Source organism: Panthera pardus, unplaced genomic scaffold (assembly GCF_024362965.1).
Source record: "Panthera pardus isolate Hobbes unplaced genomic scaffold, ASM2436296v1 HiC_scaffold_18, whole genome shotgun sequence".
Classification (NCBI taxonomy): domain Eukaryota; kingdom Metazoa; phylum Chordata; class Mammalia; order Carnivora; family Felidae; genus Panthera; species Panthera pardus.
In genome coordinates this window covers 19,999,701-20,018,246 of record NW_026526743.1, presented here as the reverse complement: position 1 = coordinate 20,018,246, position 18,546 = coordinate 19,999,701, and the positions used below count along the sequence as shown (strand labels likewise).

General features: G+C 59.0%; 1 protein-coding gene across 1 annotated transcript; it reads right to left on the bottom strand.

The window, feature by feature from the left end:
• Window positions 1-259: 259 nt before the first annotated feature.
• Window positions 260-16,649, bottom strand: SLC7A10 (solute carrier family 7 member 10). The gene is made up of 11 exons (XM_019423366.2): window positions 16,367-16,649; window positions 6,319-6,523; window positions 4,201-4,352; window positions 3,863-3,988; window positions 3,638-3,791; window positions 2,772-2,895; window positions 2,588-2,691; window positions 2,149-2,245; window positions 1,783-1,932; window positions 900-1,077; window positions 260-659 (listed from the first exon to the last, which is right to left on the bottom strand). The coding sequence occupies exons 1-11, from the start codon at window positions 16,647-16,649 to the stop codon at window positions 529-531; spliced, it is 1,704 nt and encodes a 567-aa protein (XP_019278911.2). The 3' UTR covers window positions 260-528.
• Window positions 16,650-18,546: the final 1,897 nt, after the last annotated feature.

Here is an 18,546-nt window from a genome sequence, read left to right as displayed (position 1 = left end):
AGAAACACCTGGACTGACCTCGGTGGTTGAGCCTAGAGCTGGCGTTGCGGGTCCCGGGGAGGGGCGCACAAGGTGTTTCCCAACCCCGGTGTCCCTTTGGGTCAAGGCTGGCTCTGGACCCCACAAGGGAGAAAGGAAGTGCCTGGTTCAAGTGGCAGAGCCGTAGGCCCCCTCCAGAGCCTGCTGGGGCACCTTCCTCAGCCAGCACCACACAAGCCCCACCGGGTCATGCCCACCAGGGACTCACCTAAGACAAGCACACCGCCCACCAGCCCTGTTTTATTCATAGACATTTCCAGGAAAGTGAGCAGGGCAGCACTGACAGGGAGCCCAGCCAATATCTCCAGGGCTCTCTCAGCACAGGACTCAAAGGAGTCAGATCTCTCTCTCTCTCTCTCTCTCTCTCTCTCTCTCTTTTTTCAGGACAAAACAAAAAAACAAAAAACAAAACCCAACTTATTTTGCAAAAACACCTCCTCAATAAACAACATGTAAACAGAAACAGCTGCTTCAGGCTCTGCAAATGTCTCATTGCGTTTTCAAGGGCTTGTCCCTGGTGGGCAGTGGGGAGGGCTGGCATGGGCCATTTTCCTCTTCCTCAGGGGCTCCCTGGGGGTAGACCACAAAGCACAGCTCCTGGCCCCAGCGTGTCATGGATTCTGAGGACAGAGAGACAAACAAACAGATAGACCTTGGGATCCGACCCTGTGGGGCAGGGGTCCTCAGGGAGCCGCTCCCTTTGGGTGGATCCTGGACCCTGGGGCCACATCTTGGGGAGATGTCGGGTGGCGGTTGGACCCCCTGTTGTCACCGCAACTGCCGGGAGGTCCTGCTCCAGGGCGAGTCCCTAACAGGTCACATATCCGGCCCCGCCACCTTGGGGAGGCTGCCTGGCTCACCTGTGAGTCTGTGCACACACTTTGGTTTGCTTCTCCAGAACACTCCCAGGAAGAAAACAGGCACCCCCGTGAGGATGATGATGACGCCGACTCCACACACCATGGGCTCCGAGATGAAGCTGAAGACCAGCAGGAATGCCCAGAAAACCAAGTACGCGATGGGGACCAGGAGGTTCACCTGGGGGAGAGCGACGGGACTGCTAACGTAGGCGCAGGACCTTCCCTGGGCCCTCCTGCCCCCCCACCCTGGCAGGGGTGGGGGGAGGGGGATCCCGAGGTGCTGCCCTTTTCTGGGAGCTGAGGCTTGAGGGTCTCCTGCTCTGGCAGCAGCCAAACATGCTAGAAACAAACTCATGGGATGGCCGTTTTGCCAAATGGTTGAGGGTTTGTCAAAGTTTCGGTGGCTCTGAGTTCCATGCAGTAACTATGTGTTGCTGGCTGCTTGCATTTGGCTGAAGGCCTCTCTCTCTCTCTCTCTCTCTCTCTCTCTCTCTCTCTCTCTCTCTCTCTCGGTGTTTCATGTTTTTTAGGCACTGAGCACTTCTCCAGCTCCAGGATTTATATGCAAATAGAGTATTTGCATTTAGCTTGATTAAGGCTCTTCTGTCTTTGTGTGTGCTCATGGAATTCTGTGTCTTAGCCTCATTTTCCTGTCTGTAAACTGGGAGTATTCAAAGCACCCACCTTGTGGGGCTGTGATGAAGGCTGAATACATCAGCATACTTAAAGCCCTGAGCAGGGTGCAGCATGTGGCCAAAGCCGGAATACCTAATGCTGTCATCACTCCCATCCCCACCCTGACCCCCACCCCACACCCCCATGCCCAATGAGTGAAGGGGCGGCTCTGACAGTGCCGGCCAGCCCCTCCTCCCCCAGGCCTCACCTTGATGGGCCTGTGGAGCGCTGGCCGCCTCCAGCGCAAAACGAGAAGGCCCAGGATGGTGACACCGTAGCAGAGGTAGTTGATGAAGGACACGTAGTTGATGAGCGTGTACGTGTCTCCCACAAGCATGATGACCGCTGTGGCCCCGCACTGGGAGAGGACCGGGCTGAGGGTGGCCTCCCACCTGCCTCCGTCAGCCCTGTGGGCTGTCCTGGGCCTGCCGGCTCAGGCCAGGACGTTGGTGAGCCCAGGCCCTCCCCACTCCCTCCGTGGGCGGCCCCCCAGGGCCAGTGGGAATCCCTGCCATTACCACACTGCTGGGTGGCCCCGGCTCCCCTCCCTGCCAGCCTTGGTCCCACAACTTACACAGACAAGGAGGGCAGGGATGGGTGTGCAGTGTCTGACATGGATCATGGCCAGCAGGCTGGGCAGGTGCCCCTCTCGGGCCCCAGAGAAGCACAGTCTGGGACAGAGATTGGTGGGGGCCGTGAGCCCAGCCTTGGGCCCCCTACCAACCAGATCCCAGACCTCAGCTCCACACCTGAGGTCCCTCTTGAGCTGTCACCTCTGACCCCTGCTCTGGGTCCCAGCAGCCCCACTGGCCAGTTCTTCCCTGTCTAGCCCACCTCCCTTTCGCTTGCTGTAGCTGAGTTGGGATCACATCTGTTACTGGGGGGTTCACTGTCCCAGCTTCAGGTGGGACCCACCTGGCAGGATTTGACTTCCTCTGGCCCCCAGTACTGATCACACACACCAGGGGGACCTGCCTTCCCTCACCATGACCCCTCCCACCCAGTCCAGTCACCTGGAGGAGGTGAACAGGTAGCCATTGATCCCTCCAAAAGTAGAAAGTGCCACGGAGACGGGCATTACCCAAGAAAAGTAGCCCAGCAGCTTCTCCCCGAAGGTCTGAGTGGACACAGAAAAGAGGTGGTGCGTGAGGCATGGCGGGACGGGCAGGAGCCGGGTACCAGCGGGACCCCACTCACCACGGCCACTGCGTTCGAGGCCAGCAGCTCCTGGGGGGACATGGCGGTGAAGTAGGCAACATTGGTGAAGGTGTACACAAAGGTCACCAGCGGGATGGAGATGACAATGGCACGAGGTAGGTTCCTGGGGGCAGTGGAGAAGTGTGTCAGCATCAGCCCTGGGGTGGGGGCTGGAAGATGGGGCCCAGGGACCCCAGCGAGGGAGGAGCTTTAAGTCTCCATCTCCTGGGTCTGCTGGTGGACTTGGGACAGATAAGGGGCAGCACTGCTGTCTCCCTGCCACCCCCCAGCCCCAGCTGGGCCACGGGCTGATGGGAGGAAGGGCAGATGGGGGAAGGGCCACATCAAACCTTGAGGGGCAGGTCTAATGTCAGGACATAAAGAGAAAAGTGAATACAGCCAAAATCAGCCTTGAAGATCCCCAAATCCCCCTGAGGCCCGGTCCCTAGACCTGGGGTCTCCTGGGACTCCCTATCAGCCCCAGCCCCCGCCCCAGCGCAAACTCTCTGTTGTGACCCTGGGTGAGTATCGGATGAGCCATGGGCTTTATCAGTAGGGACCGTGTTATGTGCACATGTGTAAGTTTTGGGCAAATGCAAATAGCTGGATCCATTTTCAGTGGGACAGTGATACTCAGTGTTTCTGAGGCCCTGCAAGGGGCCGTGACTCACCCACAGCCATGCAGAGCAGGGCCGGGCTGGAACAGTGTCCCGGCTGTCTTTCCAGAGCCATCCCCGTGGGGCAGCAGCATGGTCAGGCAGGTGACCAGACTGAGCCATAGGTGGCAGCAGGTCCGTGCAGAGAGGCTATCTCTCCCATCGCCGCACCCCTCCCCTTCCCAGGGCCCGGCTGGGTGTCCTACTCACTTTCGAGGGTCAACCAGCTCCTCAGTGACGTAGTTGAGGAAGTTCCAGCCACTGAAGGCAAAGGAGCCCTGGAGGAAGGCCAGGGCCAGGTGACCCACGGAGGGTGTCATCCAGAAGTCAAAGGCATTGCTGGGTGTCAGCTCCTCAAAGTGTCCTGGGGGGGTCCACAGGTCAAGGGTCAGTGTCCTCTCCCCACCCTGGTGCACGGCCCCACCCAGGCCCTACCTTGGAAGATCTGGACGAAGCCCACGCCAATGATGAGGGACAGGGCCAGCAGCTTCCCACCGGTGAAGATGTCCTGGATGCGTGTGGCCCAGCGCACGCTGGAGCTGTTCACCCATGTCAGGAGCACTGAGAGGAAAGGAGAGTGGGTGGGTGGGCCTCAGCCGAGTCCAGCCCAGGCTGTAGGAGGGCGGCATCCCCTGTGGCAGCTGGGGTGCCAGAAGCCCACCCCCTGAGGCTGAGCTCACAGGGGGCTGGAGGCTGGAGGAACCCCCCCACGCCCCCGCAGTCCTCCCACACAGGGGCAGGGGGCATGGTGCGGCCCCAAGGTGGGCGCTCACTCAGGCAGGCCATAGAGAGTGCACGGGAGGCAGCAGCTGGGGGGATGCAGTTGGGGAACACGGGCTGCAGCACGTAGTTAGAGAAGGTCATGGAGATGACAGCCAGGCTGGTTGGGTACATGATGAGGACCGCACTCCAGAGCAGCAGGAAGCTGGAATGAGTGAGGGCCTGCCTGGCACAGGCATCCCGCACCACCCCCCCTCCCCGCCACCTTGGCCAAGCAGGTACAGGTGTGGGAGCAGGGCTGCGCCCTGGGCCGTGGCACCCAAGGCTGGCACGGGCACTCAATGCCGGCTTCGGTCCAGGAAGGCAGGGCTGGCCCCGCTGGGGTCTCCACTCTATCAATGGACTGCTTCAACAGAGACAGCATTCAGCACAGTTAAACAGCTATGGGCTGCCCTTGGGCAGGTGTCCAAAAGGACTTGGGAACCAACCACCTTTCTAATGGCCATCTAGCCTCTGGTCACAGGCTGTTTTCTTGAGCCGGAGCTGTTCTGGAACCTTTAGTTACGGCTCCAGCTGGAGCTCTCAGCAGAGCCTATGGCTGCAGGTAGCTGGCTCTGAGCTGTGACCCCTGAGGGACCGGACCTTCCGAGGAGCTGTGGCTGGGGGTTGGGAACGATTTATGTCCCTTCTGCCCGAATCTCAGCACCGCAGGGTGCCCACATGGGAGCAGGGATTCTGCTCAGGCTATAAGGCCCAACCTATTCCGGGGGGGGGGGGGGGGGGTCCTGCCTGCACTCAGGGGAGGGCCTGTCTCTGGGGATGCTCCTGGACCTTGAGGGTGGGGACTGCCTCATCCAGGGACACCACTGACCTCTGGACCACCATGCTCTGTAGATTCGTCTTGGTCCTCACCTTTACTCTGTGGCGTCTGCAACCCTAGAAGCTAGGTGCCCCTGGGGCGGGGTCTTGGGTCCTCCTCTCCCGCCCACCTTCTGCTTTCTCAGGTCGCAGTTGCCTCCAAGAACCCTCTCCCCAGAGCAGAGAACTCATGGGCACACCCACAGGGGTGTGCACGCCCTGCCAGGGCCCCGTCTGCCACTACCCCATTAAAGGCTCTGGACCACATCCCTCAGGACCAAATTTTGCACACTTTAGCCTAGACTTTTCCTCTGGGATCCAGACAACTGCCCCGCAAGGCCTGACTACATCATCTCCCCGGATATGCTGCAGACCCCACCAGCATGGCAGCCGTCCCCCAACCTCCCCCTCCCGGGAACTGCTGCCAGTGGAGCCCACCAGTGGGAAAGCGGCTGTCACCTCCTCTGTACCCACCTCTCCCTCATGCCACACTGGCCACCGCGTCTTCCGCATTTAGGCTCCTACAAGGTTCTGGGATCTTCCTATGCCTTTATTCAGGCCCTCGGCATGGTTCAGCTGGACAACTACAATAGCTTTGACCCCCCCACCCCGCCCCCAGGCTCCCCCAGCGCCTCCAAGCCCCCACACCTACCATGGATCTGACCTGCCTCTGGCCACACCAGATAGTCGAGCACACCCTCCAAGCCTTGGTGCAAATGTGTTTTCCCTGGAAACCTTCTGAGGTGGTGCCACCCATTCCCTTAGCTGCCGGGCCCCCCAAGCACACCCTCAAAGCAAGGATCTAGGTCCTCATCAAGTGTAGAGGGGCTCTTTCCCTTCTGCACTGTGAACAAGTTGAGGGCAGGAATGGATCTTTTTCTCCCTGGTCCTCAGCACATAGTAGGTGCTCAGCTAATGCTTACTGGTGCATAAAGGAATGCTGGGGAGCTCCTCAAAGGAGAGCTCTTGCAGGGTATTGATAGGAGTTATCATGCCCCCTGTCCCCCACCACACACATATGGGTTTACTAAAATCTAGGCTGTCCTTGCCTTATTGCTAGCCTCACCCAGGTGCAGATTAGGCTTAAGGAAATATTTGAAAGGAAGCACAGAGAGGTCAGGGGGCCAGCCGGAGTGTCCTGCCCACCCTGGCCTTGGAAGGCTCCCCAACACCCCCACCTCCTTCCCTCCATCCACCCCATGATCTCCTGGAGATGTGAGAAAAAAAGGAAACCAAAGTCTAGGGCCCCACTGGCCATCCATTCCGGATTGTCATGCCCTCCCCCACTGACCCCACGGGTGCCCCAGACTCACCCAGCCAGGCCCCCGAAGATCTCGGTGACATAGGCATAGTCCCCGCCAGACTTGGGGATGGCGACTCCCAGCTCCGCGTAACAGAGGGAACCCAGGGCAGTGACGCCTCCACCCAGGACCCAGACGAAGAGGGCCAGACCCACAGAGCCCGAGTGCTCCAGGACCCCCTTGGGGGAGATGAAAATGCCCGAGCCGATGATGTTCCCTGGGGTCGGGAGAGATGGGGAGGCATCAGGTCTGGGGTCCCCTTAGCCCAGCCTTCTCCTCAGGCTTCCAGATGCTACAGTGAGGAAGGGAGCCTGGGCTGCTCCCTGGAGAAGGAGGAGGGGGAAGGTGAGCCTGGAGGCAAATGGATGCCACTGGGCACCTCAGACCTTGCAATCCCCACTCTGGGCTCATTATCCCCCCTTCTCCAGGCCCTGGCCTTGTCCTTGCAATTCAGGAGATGAGTCCTGTTCTGAGTTCCTCTGCACCCCCACCCCCACCCCATTTACTCCCACCAGGCGGGGAAGCACAGGCGAGGAAGTTCCATCACCCGAGCGGTGGCAGACTGGCAGCCTTCCTGTGCATCCTCACAGGGCCCAGGCTCAGCCCCTTGGCCCTGGCCGAAGCCTCCAGACTTGTCAGCCTCCAGCCACCTGCTCTCCTTCCAACCTGCTGGCTGGAGCTGGCCTCCTAAAGCAAGACCTTGACCATGACACTGTCCTGCTACTTTCCCATTGGCCAAAGTCCAAACTCATGGAGTAGCTCAGGGAGTGGCACCACCTCCACGAAGCCCTCCTTGACCATGCCAGTTTGGGGTCCTCCTCCCATGTCACAGTCCTGTCCTTCCCCAGACCTTGTCCCGTACTTTCTTTCTTTATCTTCTCTCTCCCCTTTCCTTAAAAGGGAACCTGCTTCCTGGGCTTGTCCCTGACCTAAGACCCAGACTGCGGACAAAGACTCTGAAGAGACCTTGTTTCCCGGCACTGTTAAAATGTGTCAGGTCCTGGGCAAGGGCCGGTGGGGTGACGGGGAAGAACTGGTGCACTTTCAGGACCGGGGGTTGGTCAGCAGCCATCGCTGAAGGAATCGGGTGGGCAAGGGCAGGCTGGCAGAGACCCGGCCAGCCTGGGGTCTGGACACAGACCGCCTCTCCCTTGAGACAGCCTACTGGTTGCAAAGAGGAGTCGCTGCTCTAATCCCAGGGGAAAGCCCAGCTGGCGCTCAGGTCACCTTTCCAGATCCATCTATACAAGAGGTTATCGTGAGGATTCGGCAAGGAATCTAGGAAGCCCTCTGCTCACTTACAGCTGTATCCAGATGTACCTAGCATTTTTGGCGTGGTTCTGTGTACTCTCTGCAGCCATACCTGCTTGGGTTCACCTCCAACTCCCGGTGTGTAGTAAGTGCTCAATACACAGCTGTTGAGTAAACTAATGGATGAGTGAAAGGCCTGATGTCCAAAGTGGCACCAATACCTTGGCATGAAAGACTGATTTTCTCATCTGTGAAGTGGGGCAGCTTTCTCTACTCGACTCTCCTGGAAGAGGAGGGGAGTGGCCAGCCTCTGAGGCTCAGAGGCCAGTGGAATCTGCCTTGGTCATGGAAGCCCTCCCTGCCCTTGGGGATGACTCTGAGTCTTGCGGAGTGTGGTGGGTGTCAGGGGGTGCTCTGTTGATTCATGGTGTCTGGGAACGCTCAATCAAAATGCTCAGAGGGCCAAGCTGTGGTCTGCAGAGCAGATTCTCAGGATGAACAAGGCTCTGAATACCCACTGAGCTGTGAGCTCCCTGGCAGTTAGGGCAAAAAGGGCAATGTTCTGGGTGACCTGGGTCTCACCATCTGTGCAAATAAATTAGGTCACATCACTGGTGATTTGCACAAGGGCCCGCCCAAGAGGAAATAATCCCAGAATGCGCAGGCCACAAGAATAAAAAAGCAACCCTGCTAGGAGCTGGGGCTCAGCCCCTCAACAGGATCACCCCCACCTGCCAGGTCTTGTGGGACAGTGCACACCCATCAGGGCAGAGCCTGCCTGTTCCACCTGCCAGGCCCACAGGCGGGTCTGGCCAAGGACACAGCTGTAGCCACCAATCTGCATGCATTCCTTGTCCACGGTGCTACCCCCCACCCCGCCCCCGGCCGACACAGATTTCCAGTCTGGACGGCCACGGTGCCCCACTTGGTTTTCCAGTCACATCCCAGGAGCCCTAAATACATCCAGATAAGGACGAAAGAATTCCTGTCCCCCAGCCCCCAGAGGTAAGCTGTGCCCTCAGCCAGCTTCCAGGGGGAGAGGAGCCGCCTCCCTTATCTACCCGGGGGGCCTGGGGCCTGGGTCAGCTTTCTAAAGGGTCTTTGAGTTCGCTCTATCCGGCAGCAGGGCCTCTGTTCTCAGGACCTGGTGGAGTGGGATTTGCCAAAAGCCAGTGAGGTTGGAAGCCAGCGGGGGCTGGGTGGCCTTGGAAGGAGCTGGGTGCATTCAGGCTGGGGACATCCAGGGACCCGAGCAACCCAGCCCATGGGGACCCCAGCGCTCTATACAGTTCAGCACAGTAGGGCCTCATGGGCATAGCCCTTGGGAAGCTACACCTGGCATCTTGTCCTCTAAAGCTGGGGTCTGAAAAGGGACACATCACTAGCCTGTGCTCAGGAGTGGGAGACTCCAATGCTGGCCCTGGGGGATGGGCCAGGGGATCATTTTGTTTGGACACATGGCCTCAGCCTACAGTGCAGGACTTCTCCCCACATGGCTCAGCGGAACACGTGTGTCAGCTGGTGCCTCTGAGGTCTTTGCGGGCTTCTCCCTGTGGGCCTGGACAACCTCTAGCACCTTCCCCCGGGTTTGTGCTGGAAGGTGGCAGAAAACCCACTGAAGTCCACTGGCTGCTCTGGGCACCACATGGGCTGGGTGGGGCTCTGCAAGGATCCACAGGGGCTGTGGGCTTGGGTGGGCGGTAGAGGGCAAGGAGGAGGACGCCGGGGGCGGGGGTGGGGCCTCCAGCATCTGAATGATTCCAGGAGGCGTGGCGAAGGGACCACAGAGCTGTGAGGGATATGGCAGGGGTGCCTGCCCAGCCCTCCCAGTGGCGGTGGGTTCAGGCCTCCCTTCTCAGCCCTCGTGTTCAGGCCCAGCAGGATCAGCTTTGCTGGACTCAGGACACAGTAGTGGACAAGGCCAGACCTTGGGGAAGCCTGCTCTGGAGAAAGAGGCGGAGGGGCAGGAAGCGGGGAGCATGGGCTGGGCAGGGAGAGACTACCATGCGCCTGGTCAGACGTCTGCTGACAGTGGGCTGGAGAAATGCAGGTTCCAGGGTCTCCACATTCCCACCCACCCAGTGGGTCCTCGCAGGGCCACAGCGCCAGCACAGGTGGGTGAGGATGTGAGTCCCCCACCAGGAAGCCCCCCTTCAGTCTCCTCCCGCCCCTCTTCCCTCAGCCCACACCGGGTGGCTTTTATCACATTAAGATGTTTGGCCTGATGGGGCTTACTCGGCTCCGTGGAGGAACGAAGAAAGGGCCATTGTTCTTCTGGCTGTTGCGGTGCGCGCTGACCTATTTTTGGGAGGCAGTGGCCGACCGTGGAGGTCGCAAGGGTGGACGGTGGAGGTCATGTTGGTGGAAAGAGCCAACTGCCCTCGGTGCGTGTGGGTGGAAGGTGCAGAGTCTGATTTGGGGAGGGGGACAGGGAGGTCCCATCAGGCCAGGCTGCTGGCACCACCCCTCATCCCTAGAAACGCTTTCAGCAGTCAGCTGTGTGACCTCAGGCCAGTGCTGCCCTTCTGGGCCTCAGTTTCCCCTTTCACCAGGTCAGGCCACTGAGCTAGTGGGCAGCAGAGGGCTGGCTCAACCCAGACTTTGGCAGAGGTGTTGCTGGGCAGGGTGGACACATCCCGCACATTTGCAAAGGCCTAAGGAAACACAGTCTGCTCGGGGGCCCATGTCCCTCACTGTGTCAGGTGTCTCCTCAGCTCGCTAGTTTCCCAGAAGCTGCAGGAAGCCCTCCCTGACCTTCCACTTTGGCCCCTATAACCTGGATCCTGCTCTACTCCCATGGTACATGGAGGATGGCCAGGAAGTGATTATTGGCTACCCTGCATAGGTCCTGAGTCCCCAGAGGGTAGGGTCTGTGATGAGAAGCCTCAGCCCCTCAAAAGGACAAAGAACCCACAGGGCCTAGGTCATCTTACATACGCCTTGCCTTTCTGTGCCTCTTTTAGCGAGCAGGCTGACAATGGGGGTTCTTCCTGTCACACTGGCCTGCTGGCCTGACAGAGAACAGCTCTGGGGCTCCTGGGCCTGATCAGGGGCTGGCCATAGGCCAGACCTCCTTCCCTTGCTCTGGGCAACGAGTCTCAGCACCTCCCCGTTAGGATATGACCCATGAGGCCTCTGGGAAAGAGTTCCAAATTCCCTTCAGTAGGTCCCTGAGGCCACAGGCAGAGGCACTAATTGAGAATCCCCAGATCTGGGTTCGAATCCCAGATCCCTCTTGGTGGGGGGCTGTGGACAAGATACATCACCTCTCCAACCCTTCTTGGCTACAAAGTGGGAAGAAAAGGCAGCGATGCAGGGATGCCCCCACGCTGCTTCGCACATCAGAGGCCCCAGGAAGTGCTTATGGATCTCACTACTATCATCAACCTTGAAGATACCCCGGGCCACCCAATCTGGCTTTTGGAGACCTGATCCCCATGGGACCTCTGTATGCTGGAGTCCGTAGCCAGAGCTCTGCTTTAGGGACCCTGCTGTCCCCCTGGGTGAAGCCCGTGACTCCAAACACATGAATGTCCTTAATGAGCATGTGTAGGCATCCCTCTGAGGAGACAGAAGTGCCCATTGAGGTTCTTGGCAGAACTCCAGGGAGGTGAGTGGGGATGCCTCCAGGACATGTCTGGAATTGCCAAATGACTGGCGTGTACTTCCGGCCTAACCCACTTTCCTTTTAAGAGAGGGATGAGCAGAAGTGTGGAGCTCTCTCTGCCTGGCTCAGCCCAGCCCAACCCCACCTAAGAAGCCTCGCCTGTGCCCCATCTCCAGGCTGAGTCAAGGTCACCGATGAGCTCCACAACGCTGGATCCAGTCATGCACCCGCAAACCGCATCTTACCTGCCTCATCAGTGGCATCTGGCATGTTAACCCCTTCCTCCAGCCTCAGCCTCCCGGCCCTCCTCCCACCTTGCTGGCTGCTCCTTCTGGACTCCTCTGCTGGTCCTTCTCTTTCCTGACTTCCAGATTTTGAGTGCCTGTGGCTCAGCCCCGGGGCCTTGGCCCCTTTCCTTCCACACTCCCTCCCTTGGAGACCTCATCCAGTCCCCTAGCTTCTGTTGGCAACTCCCACATTTATATGCCTACCATGGACCTCTTCCCTAAACTAAACCCGCATATCCAACTAATTACTCTACAAATAGGCATCTCAAATTTCCCATGGTCAAAATGAGATTCTGGACTTCCAACCCCTTTCCCTCAAGAACCTATTTCCCTCACAGTCTTTCCAGATCAGTACATCGCAAACCTGGCTCCCAAAGGCTCAGGCCCGAACCTGATGTCACCCTTGACTCTTCTCCTTCTCCCACACCTCATATCTAGTTCATCCCAAATCCTTTGGTTCCACCTTCCAAACACATCCAGAACTGAACCTCCACTCAGCACCTCATTGCCACCACCCTGCTCTGAGCCACCACTATCTCTTTGGGTGACTCAGTACTCTCCTGACCAGGTTTCCTGCTTCTACCCCTGCTGTCCACAGCTTCTCCATAGTGAGCCCCATCTCATTCCATCCCATTCCATCCCATCCCACCCATCCTATCCCACCCCATATCCTATCCCATCCATCCCATCTCTTCCCATCCTCTCCCATATCCTACCCCATCCATCCCATCCCATCCCATCCATCCCACCCCATCTAATCCATCCCATTCCATCCACCCCATCCCCTCCCATCCATCCAATCCCATCCCATATCCAATCACATCTCATCCCATATCTTACCCCATCCATCCCATCCCATCCATCTCATCCCATTCCATCCTTTCCCATCCCATATCCTACTCCATCCATCCTATCCCATCCCACCCCATGTCATCTCATCCCATCCTGTCTTATCCCATCCCTCGTCTGCTCAAAGCCCTCTCCTGTCTCATAAAGAGAAAAAGGCAAAGTTCTCACTGTAGCCAGGAAGGCCCACACAAATTGGGCTCCTCCCACTCCTGACTCATCTCCTACCTACAATCTTCCCCACCCCCTGTCTTAATTTTGTCACCTTAGCACTTATCATTATCCCATTGGCCGAACATTCAGTTTGTTTATCATTTGCTCTTTCACTCCCATGCTGGAATGTCAGCTCCAAGAGGACAGGGCTTTTGTCTGTCCTATTCCCTGTTGTATCTCCAGCACCCAGAACAGTGTCTGGCATTGTTCTGTACCTAGATGAATGAGTGTGTCCAGTGCTGGCAGCCCCCCACCCCCCATTGTAGCTTGAGCTGACTTGGCCCCCAATGGTGTCCCGAGCACCAAGGGCATCTGATCTGGGCTGGTTGCAGCCTCAGTCTGTTTCCTCATCTGTAAATCAGGGGTGTGAGACACAGACAAGCTCTTGTGTGGCTTTATGTCTCTTCAGGGTCCCTATGAGGAGGTGCTGGGCTTTTGCAGAGGGCCATCCTCTGAGCATACCAGCCACCACCAGCCCTGGGGACAACAGAAAGGGGCCTGGTCATGATTGGATGAGCAGGAGATGGGGTTCATGAAGCAGGCCTCTGAGTCCCTGAACACTCCTGAGCCTGACACACAAACACGAGCATGGGCTGGATACCCGAGTCCAAGGGAGAGAGTGGAGGACAAAAAAGCCTGGTGAGCATACCCAAAGTGATTCCCACTCTGCTGGACCTGGGCATGCCCATTCCTTGGGTGTGGATTGGGAGAGGCAGCTGGCCAAGGTTCTTGAGTCAGGACAAGAGATTTTGTACATACAGTCCTGGGTGGGAGTGGGGAGTCCCGGGAGATTCCTTTGTCCATTTGTTCATCCATCCACCCACCCATCCATCCATCCATCCATCCATCCATCATAAAGTGGGGGACTCGGGTAAATCCTCGGTAAATCCCAATCTTCTTCCATCAAGGGCTCTGAATCTGGCTCCAGTTTTGCCCAGCACCAGAACAGTATGAAGAAGGGCACTGGATTAGAAGATTGGGTCCAAATCTGGTTCCAAGTCCCAAGTCTACTGCCTGCAGAAGTGTCATTTAACTTCCAACCCCAGTTTCTACATCTGTAGAATGGGTGTAAACACTTTCATCTTGCAAGGTGGGCATGAGAATCAAGTGAGATAAAGGGGGAACACGATTTCATGATGTAGTAAGGGGTGTTTTTCAGGCTAGGCATTAGACATGGTGGTGTCTTACATAGCCCCTGCTCCACTGGCTCACTTTCCCCCAGGCCGGCCTGTTCCCCTCCAGGTGTGCTTGCTGGGGCCAGGAGGTGCTGTTCTAAACACACTTCAGGCAGAGTCTGACTCCAGCCCAGAGCCCTTCCATATCATTCCATTCCCGAAAGCTCCCACTCCTCAGCCTAGGACAGGGCAGAGGGTACAAGGAACGAGAATTATAGGATCTTCTGGAAGGGGCTATTTGAAGTCTTCGAGATAACAAGTGCAGGATCTGGTAACAAGAAAGACTGTGGAGTAGAATATAAAGGCCTCAAGACTTTTAAAGCTAAAATATGACACTCTGGGGGCGCCTGGGTGGCTCAGTCGGTTAAGCGTCCGACTTCGGCTCAGGTCACGATCTCACGGTCCGTGAGTTCGAGCCCCGCGTCGGGCTCTGGGCTGATGGCTCAGAGCCTGGAGCCTGCTTCTGATTCTGTGTCTCCCTCTCTCTCTGCCCCTCCCCCGTTCATGCTCTGTCTCTCTCTGTCTCAAAAATAAATAAACGTTAAAAAAAAAATTTAAAAAAAAATAAATAATAAAATATGACACTCTGGAGACATTTTTCACTTTGACCAGGTGGCCCAGGGCAGGAAGGTGGGATCAGATGTGTGAGATAGATAGACTCCACAGAACAGCATGGGGAGGGGGAGAGGGTGGGGTCCCCAGGGCATCAAGTGGGAAGAGCAGTGCAGACCCTGACTCAGCCACAGAGGCCTCCTCCCTCATGTCCCGTCCCCTTCTGGTTCACATCCATTCTCTCCTCGTCCGTCTCCTGCCTTCTGGGACCCTTCACAGCTCCCCGAGCAGGGTCGTTGGACCACCAATGAGTGTCGCAGGTGGGGGTCAGGTCTTCTGGGTTCTCCTCCCGAGTCGGCCACCCTTGGCCAAGTCACCTCTTACCCCAGCTCAGTCTTCAAGGCCTGGAGACCAAGGGGGCAGTGGACCTGGAACAGTGGGAATGGACTGAAACGGGGCGGGGCGGGGGGGGGGGGGGTGGGCACCACAAGGGCAGAGCTGGGATGCACGGGGCTATTCTTACGGGGTCCGTCCTGCAGAAGACATGTGACGGTGGAGGAGGCCTCCTCTGGTCCCACCGCCACCGCCAGGGTCCTCTTTCGAGGAGAGAGGAGCCAGTGGCCTCCACCTGCCCTGAAGCAGATAGGGTGCGGGAGGAGGCAGAGTAGGAATACAGCTCAAGGATGCCTGCTTAGCTGAGGTAGCCCAGGAAGAGCCGTGTCGCGCCCTGCACCTTCCTGGCACCGTAGCTGGCTCCAGACACGGCCAGCCTCTTGACTCCATCATGTGTGGGCCAGGCAAGACTCTAACCAGTATCCCGGCCAAATCCTTGGGACCAACACTTCCTCCCAGCAGCAGACAGGCAGGGACGTCCTAGGGCAACGAGGTCACAGGAGCGGCTCCTGGAAGATTCCATTCCAGGGCGAAGGGGGTGAGATGGGGGAGCTACCTGGACAGGGGTTGCGTTCTGGGGCAACCTTCTGCGTGAGCGTGGGGATGGCCACGAACCAGATCCCAGCCCCAGTTCAGGAGCTCCCAGTGTGGGGGCAGCAGAAGAGGAGGTGAAGACTCCAGTCTGCCCTTCTGAGCCTCCAACTTTCTTCATCTTCAGGGGTCTGAGGATGGGTGGTGGGCAGGGGGGTACACAAGGCCTCCCTGGCTGGCGAGGGGGAGATCTGGCAGGCAGGATGAGAGCAGTCAAGACCCCCGTCATTCATCCCCCCACTCTGTCTCCTGGAACACAGGGGATGGAACAGACTACTCCCAGGAGGGTCTCTGAGGCACTTGGTGTGGACACGGGCACAGGTCTAGGTTACCTAGTTCCTGAGGAGTCAGTGTTCATGACTTGGGCCTTGTCCCCTGAGCCCTCTGCTGATCCAGAAGTCCCCATATGGGGGCAAGACACACGGACCCATTCTCAGGTGGGAAAGATGAGCCCAGAGGATGTGAGTGCCTGTTGGGATCCCTGCCCAGGAAGCAGGTGGCTTTTCTGCAGGCTTGGTATGCCCACCCCATCACTGGCCTTCCCAGTCACTGACTCTCCCCAGGGTCCTGCCACCAAACTCTGCAATAATTACATACTCTGAACCTATTTCCCCACTGGGCTGGCTCTACCTGTCCAGTCTACGCACAGGGCATCCTGCTTTTGAATAAATCACCCACACTGTATGGCACCTGGGTCCCACACACAGTAGGGGCTCAGCTTGAGCCACAGCCCAGAACTTGGGGCCTTAACCTGGGTCAACCTATCCAGTCCCCGTACTTACAAGGCTCCTGCACTCAAGGCAGGATTACAGTCACCTCCATTTCATAGATGAGAAAACTGAGGGCAATTCCCCTTGCCGAAACCACAGCAAATTAAAGGCAGGAGGGGGATTCCCAGGGGTGGATGGGACCTGTACCTCTCTCAGGTGCAAACATTTGGGGCTCCAGGAGAGGTGGGAACGAGAAGTCTTACTGCCACCGTGTGAGGGGTGACACCACAGGTGCTCTGGGCATCTCCTCACGCGTCCCACGGTCGCAGATCATAGGGGCGCCGGGAGCGGGGTGCTCCTTGTTTCGGGCGGCAGTGCGCCCCAAGCCTTTGGCCCTGCCACGCCAGGCACCCGCCCGCCCGGGGCCCCGCTCACCGATGATGATGGTGCAGGCGCTCACCAGCCCGATCTCCTTCTTGAGCGCCACCCGCTCCGAGGCGCCGGGGCCCGGGCCCGGGCCGGGGGAGGGCGAGGGTGCAGGGCCGGGGTTCCCGCGCCCGCTCGGCTGCTGCGTGTGGCCGGCCATGTCGCTGTCCCGCCGCGTCCCCGCTCCCCGCGCTGCCCAGTGTGTCCGACCGGCCGCCAGTCCGTCGGTCCGTCCGTCTGTCCGTGCGCTCGCGGCCTTCGCAGCCCGGACAGCGCCCACAGGCGGGCGCATGCGCTGGCGCGGGGCCCGGGCCCTGGGCCCCCAGCTGCGGGGGCCAGGGAGGGGCGGAAGGAGGACCGGTCGGCAGCCCCCTCCCCCACCTTCCTTAAAGGGAACTGCCCCCACCCCCCTGCCTGGGAAGGAAGGAGAGGACTTGGAGCAGACCTGGGAAGAACTTTCCAGTTGAACGAAGGAAGAGGCCCTCCCACTGCCGGAGTTACATCCAGTCGTGGGGTGAGAGTGGGGGAGCAGAGCTCAAAGGCAAGACTGTCCCTGCCCTCAACGAGACTGAGGAAGCTGGCAAAAATAATAGCTGTGTGTTTACTGGGACCCTCTGTGTGCCAGCGCTTCCATACTCCTTGAATCCTGGCACAGACCCCGAGTGCCCGCCTCCAGTGAGAAGGGTGGAGGTTGGGTCCATTCTACAGGTGGAAGTTGAGGCCCAGAGATGCGTAAGAAGCATCACAGAGCAAGTGGCAGGGCCCAGACGCAAAGCCTTTCTGATGCTTCCTTGGCCTCCGGGTGGTGATGGTGGGGTATGAGATACAGCTCTAGGGGGGATGGGGCTGCGTCCAGGAAGCCCTCGGAGGGTCAGGAGACCCTAAGCACCCACCATCAAAAGTCTGGCCTCCAACCCTCGTCCAGAGCCTTGAGAGAATCCCGGAAGAGGTTCTGCCCTAACCTCCCCACCTCCCCGCCCCCGCCCCGCCCGGCTGGGCTCTGGGCTGTGTCTGGCAAGTTCCATCTGCAGATTGCTGGTCACAGGTGAGAGTGGAGGCTAGGGGGACTAGAACTCAGGGCTTTGGCGAAGGAAGGGCCCCCGCAGTCCAGGCCCGCTCAAGGAGATGGGGCCACCTCAACTGGCCAGGAGACACGGAGAAGGGGGCTGTGGCTCCTGAGGACGTGGAGGAGGTCGGGCGTGCAGGGCCCCAAAGAGGCTGCCTCCTCCCGGAAGCCGTCAGGGCTGTGCAGCCCCGGACCGCGGGGCAGACGGAAGGGGGGCCGCGTCGGGGGCCACCGGGGCGGCGGGCGGGGCGAGCCTGGCACTGCGCGGCCGGCGGCGGAACAGCTTTTGTCCTTTCCTGGCGGCCGCCGCGCCGCGCCGTCCCCTGCATGTGGATGAGGTCGCGCCGGGCGCCCCGTCCTTCCCCCCCGCCCGCGGCTTGCGGGGGCCCCGCCCGAGTCCGACGGCCGCCCGGCGGCCCGGCGGTGGGGCGGGGGCTGGGGCCGGGGTCTGGGCTGCGGGCGGAGCAGCTAGGTGCGAGCGTGGCGGTGCAGGGAGTTTGGCAGCCGAGGAGGGACCTTCGAAGTGGGGGGGAGGGGGGGCGGGGATCTGGGAGTAGGGAGCGGGAGGACCCTGGGTGGAGTGCTGGGGGGACGCGGAGGGGGAGGCCACCGGCGAAGCTTCAGCCTTCGCGCTCCCGTCGTCGGAGTCCCGCATTCTTGGCGCCCTCTGCCTCCCGCCCCAGAGACGCGTTCAGCAGCCGGCTTTCTTAAAGGAGCCTCGCGCAGGGGGCGGGACAGGCGTTCAGAGGACTCCTGGATGTAGTGGAGTAGGATGGGAAGCCAGGGTGTCGACCTGCTGGTCTGACCCTCCCCACCCAGTTGCCTCTGCAACACTAGGGCCTGCTGAGAGAGGGTCCAGCCAGGGCTAGTGCACTTAGGGATTGGCCTGAGCCTCACCCGGGAGCCCGGAGCAGGCTCCTGAAACGTGCAATGCATGTATTTGAAGAGAAGGGGTGACTTTAGGGTACTGGTAGGATGGAATTTGCATGTTACTGTCCAGACCCACAGTTCAAGAGGACATTTTAGTGGAATCGAACCAGAATCGCAAGCCCCAGCGCAAATAAAAAGTTGGCAAGATTGGTCAGTGAGTACTTTCCCACATTAACAGAGAAAAAGAAAGAAA

Bases quoted from the DNA above. Each gene is read 5' to 3' on its own strand.
- SLC7A10 (XM_019423366.2), bottom strand. From the start codon at position 16,649: ATGCGCCCGCCTGTGGGCGCTGTCCGGGCTGCGAAGGCCGCGAGCGCA. The intron at 6,524-16,366 runs GTGAGCGGGGCC...TCCCGACCCCAG, and splicing joins CGCCTGCACCATCATCATCG to GGAACATCATCGGCTCGGGC. The intron at 660-899 runs GTGAGCCAGGCA...CTCTGTCCTCAG, and splicing joins GTGTGTGCACAGACTCACAG to AATCCATGACACGCTGGGGC.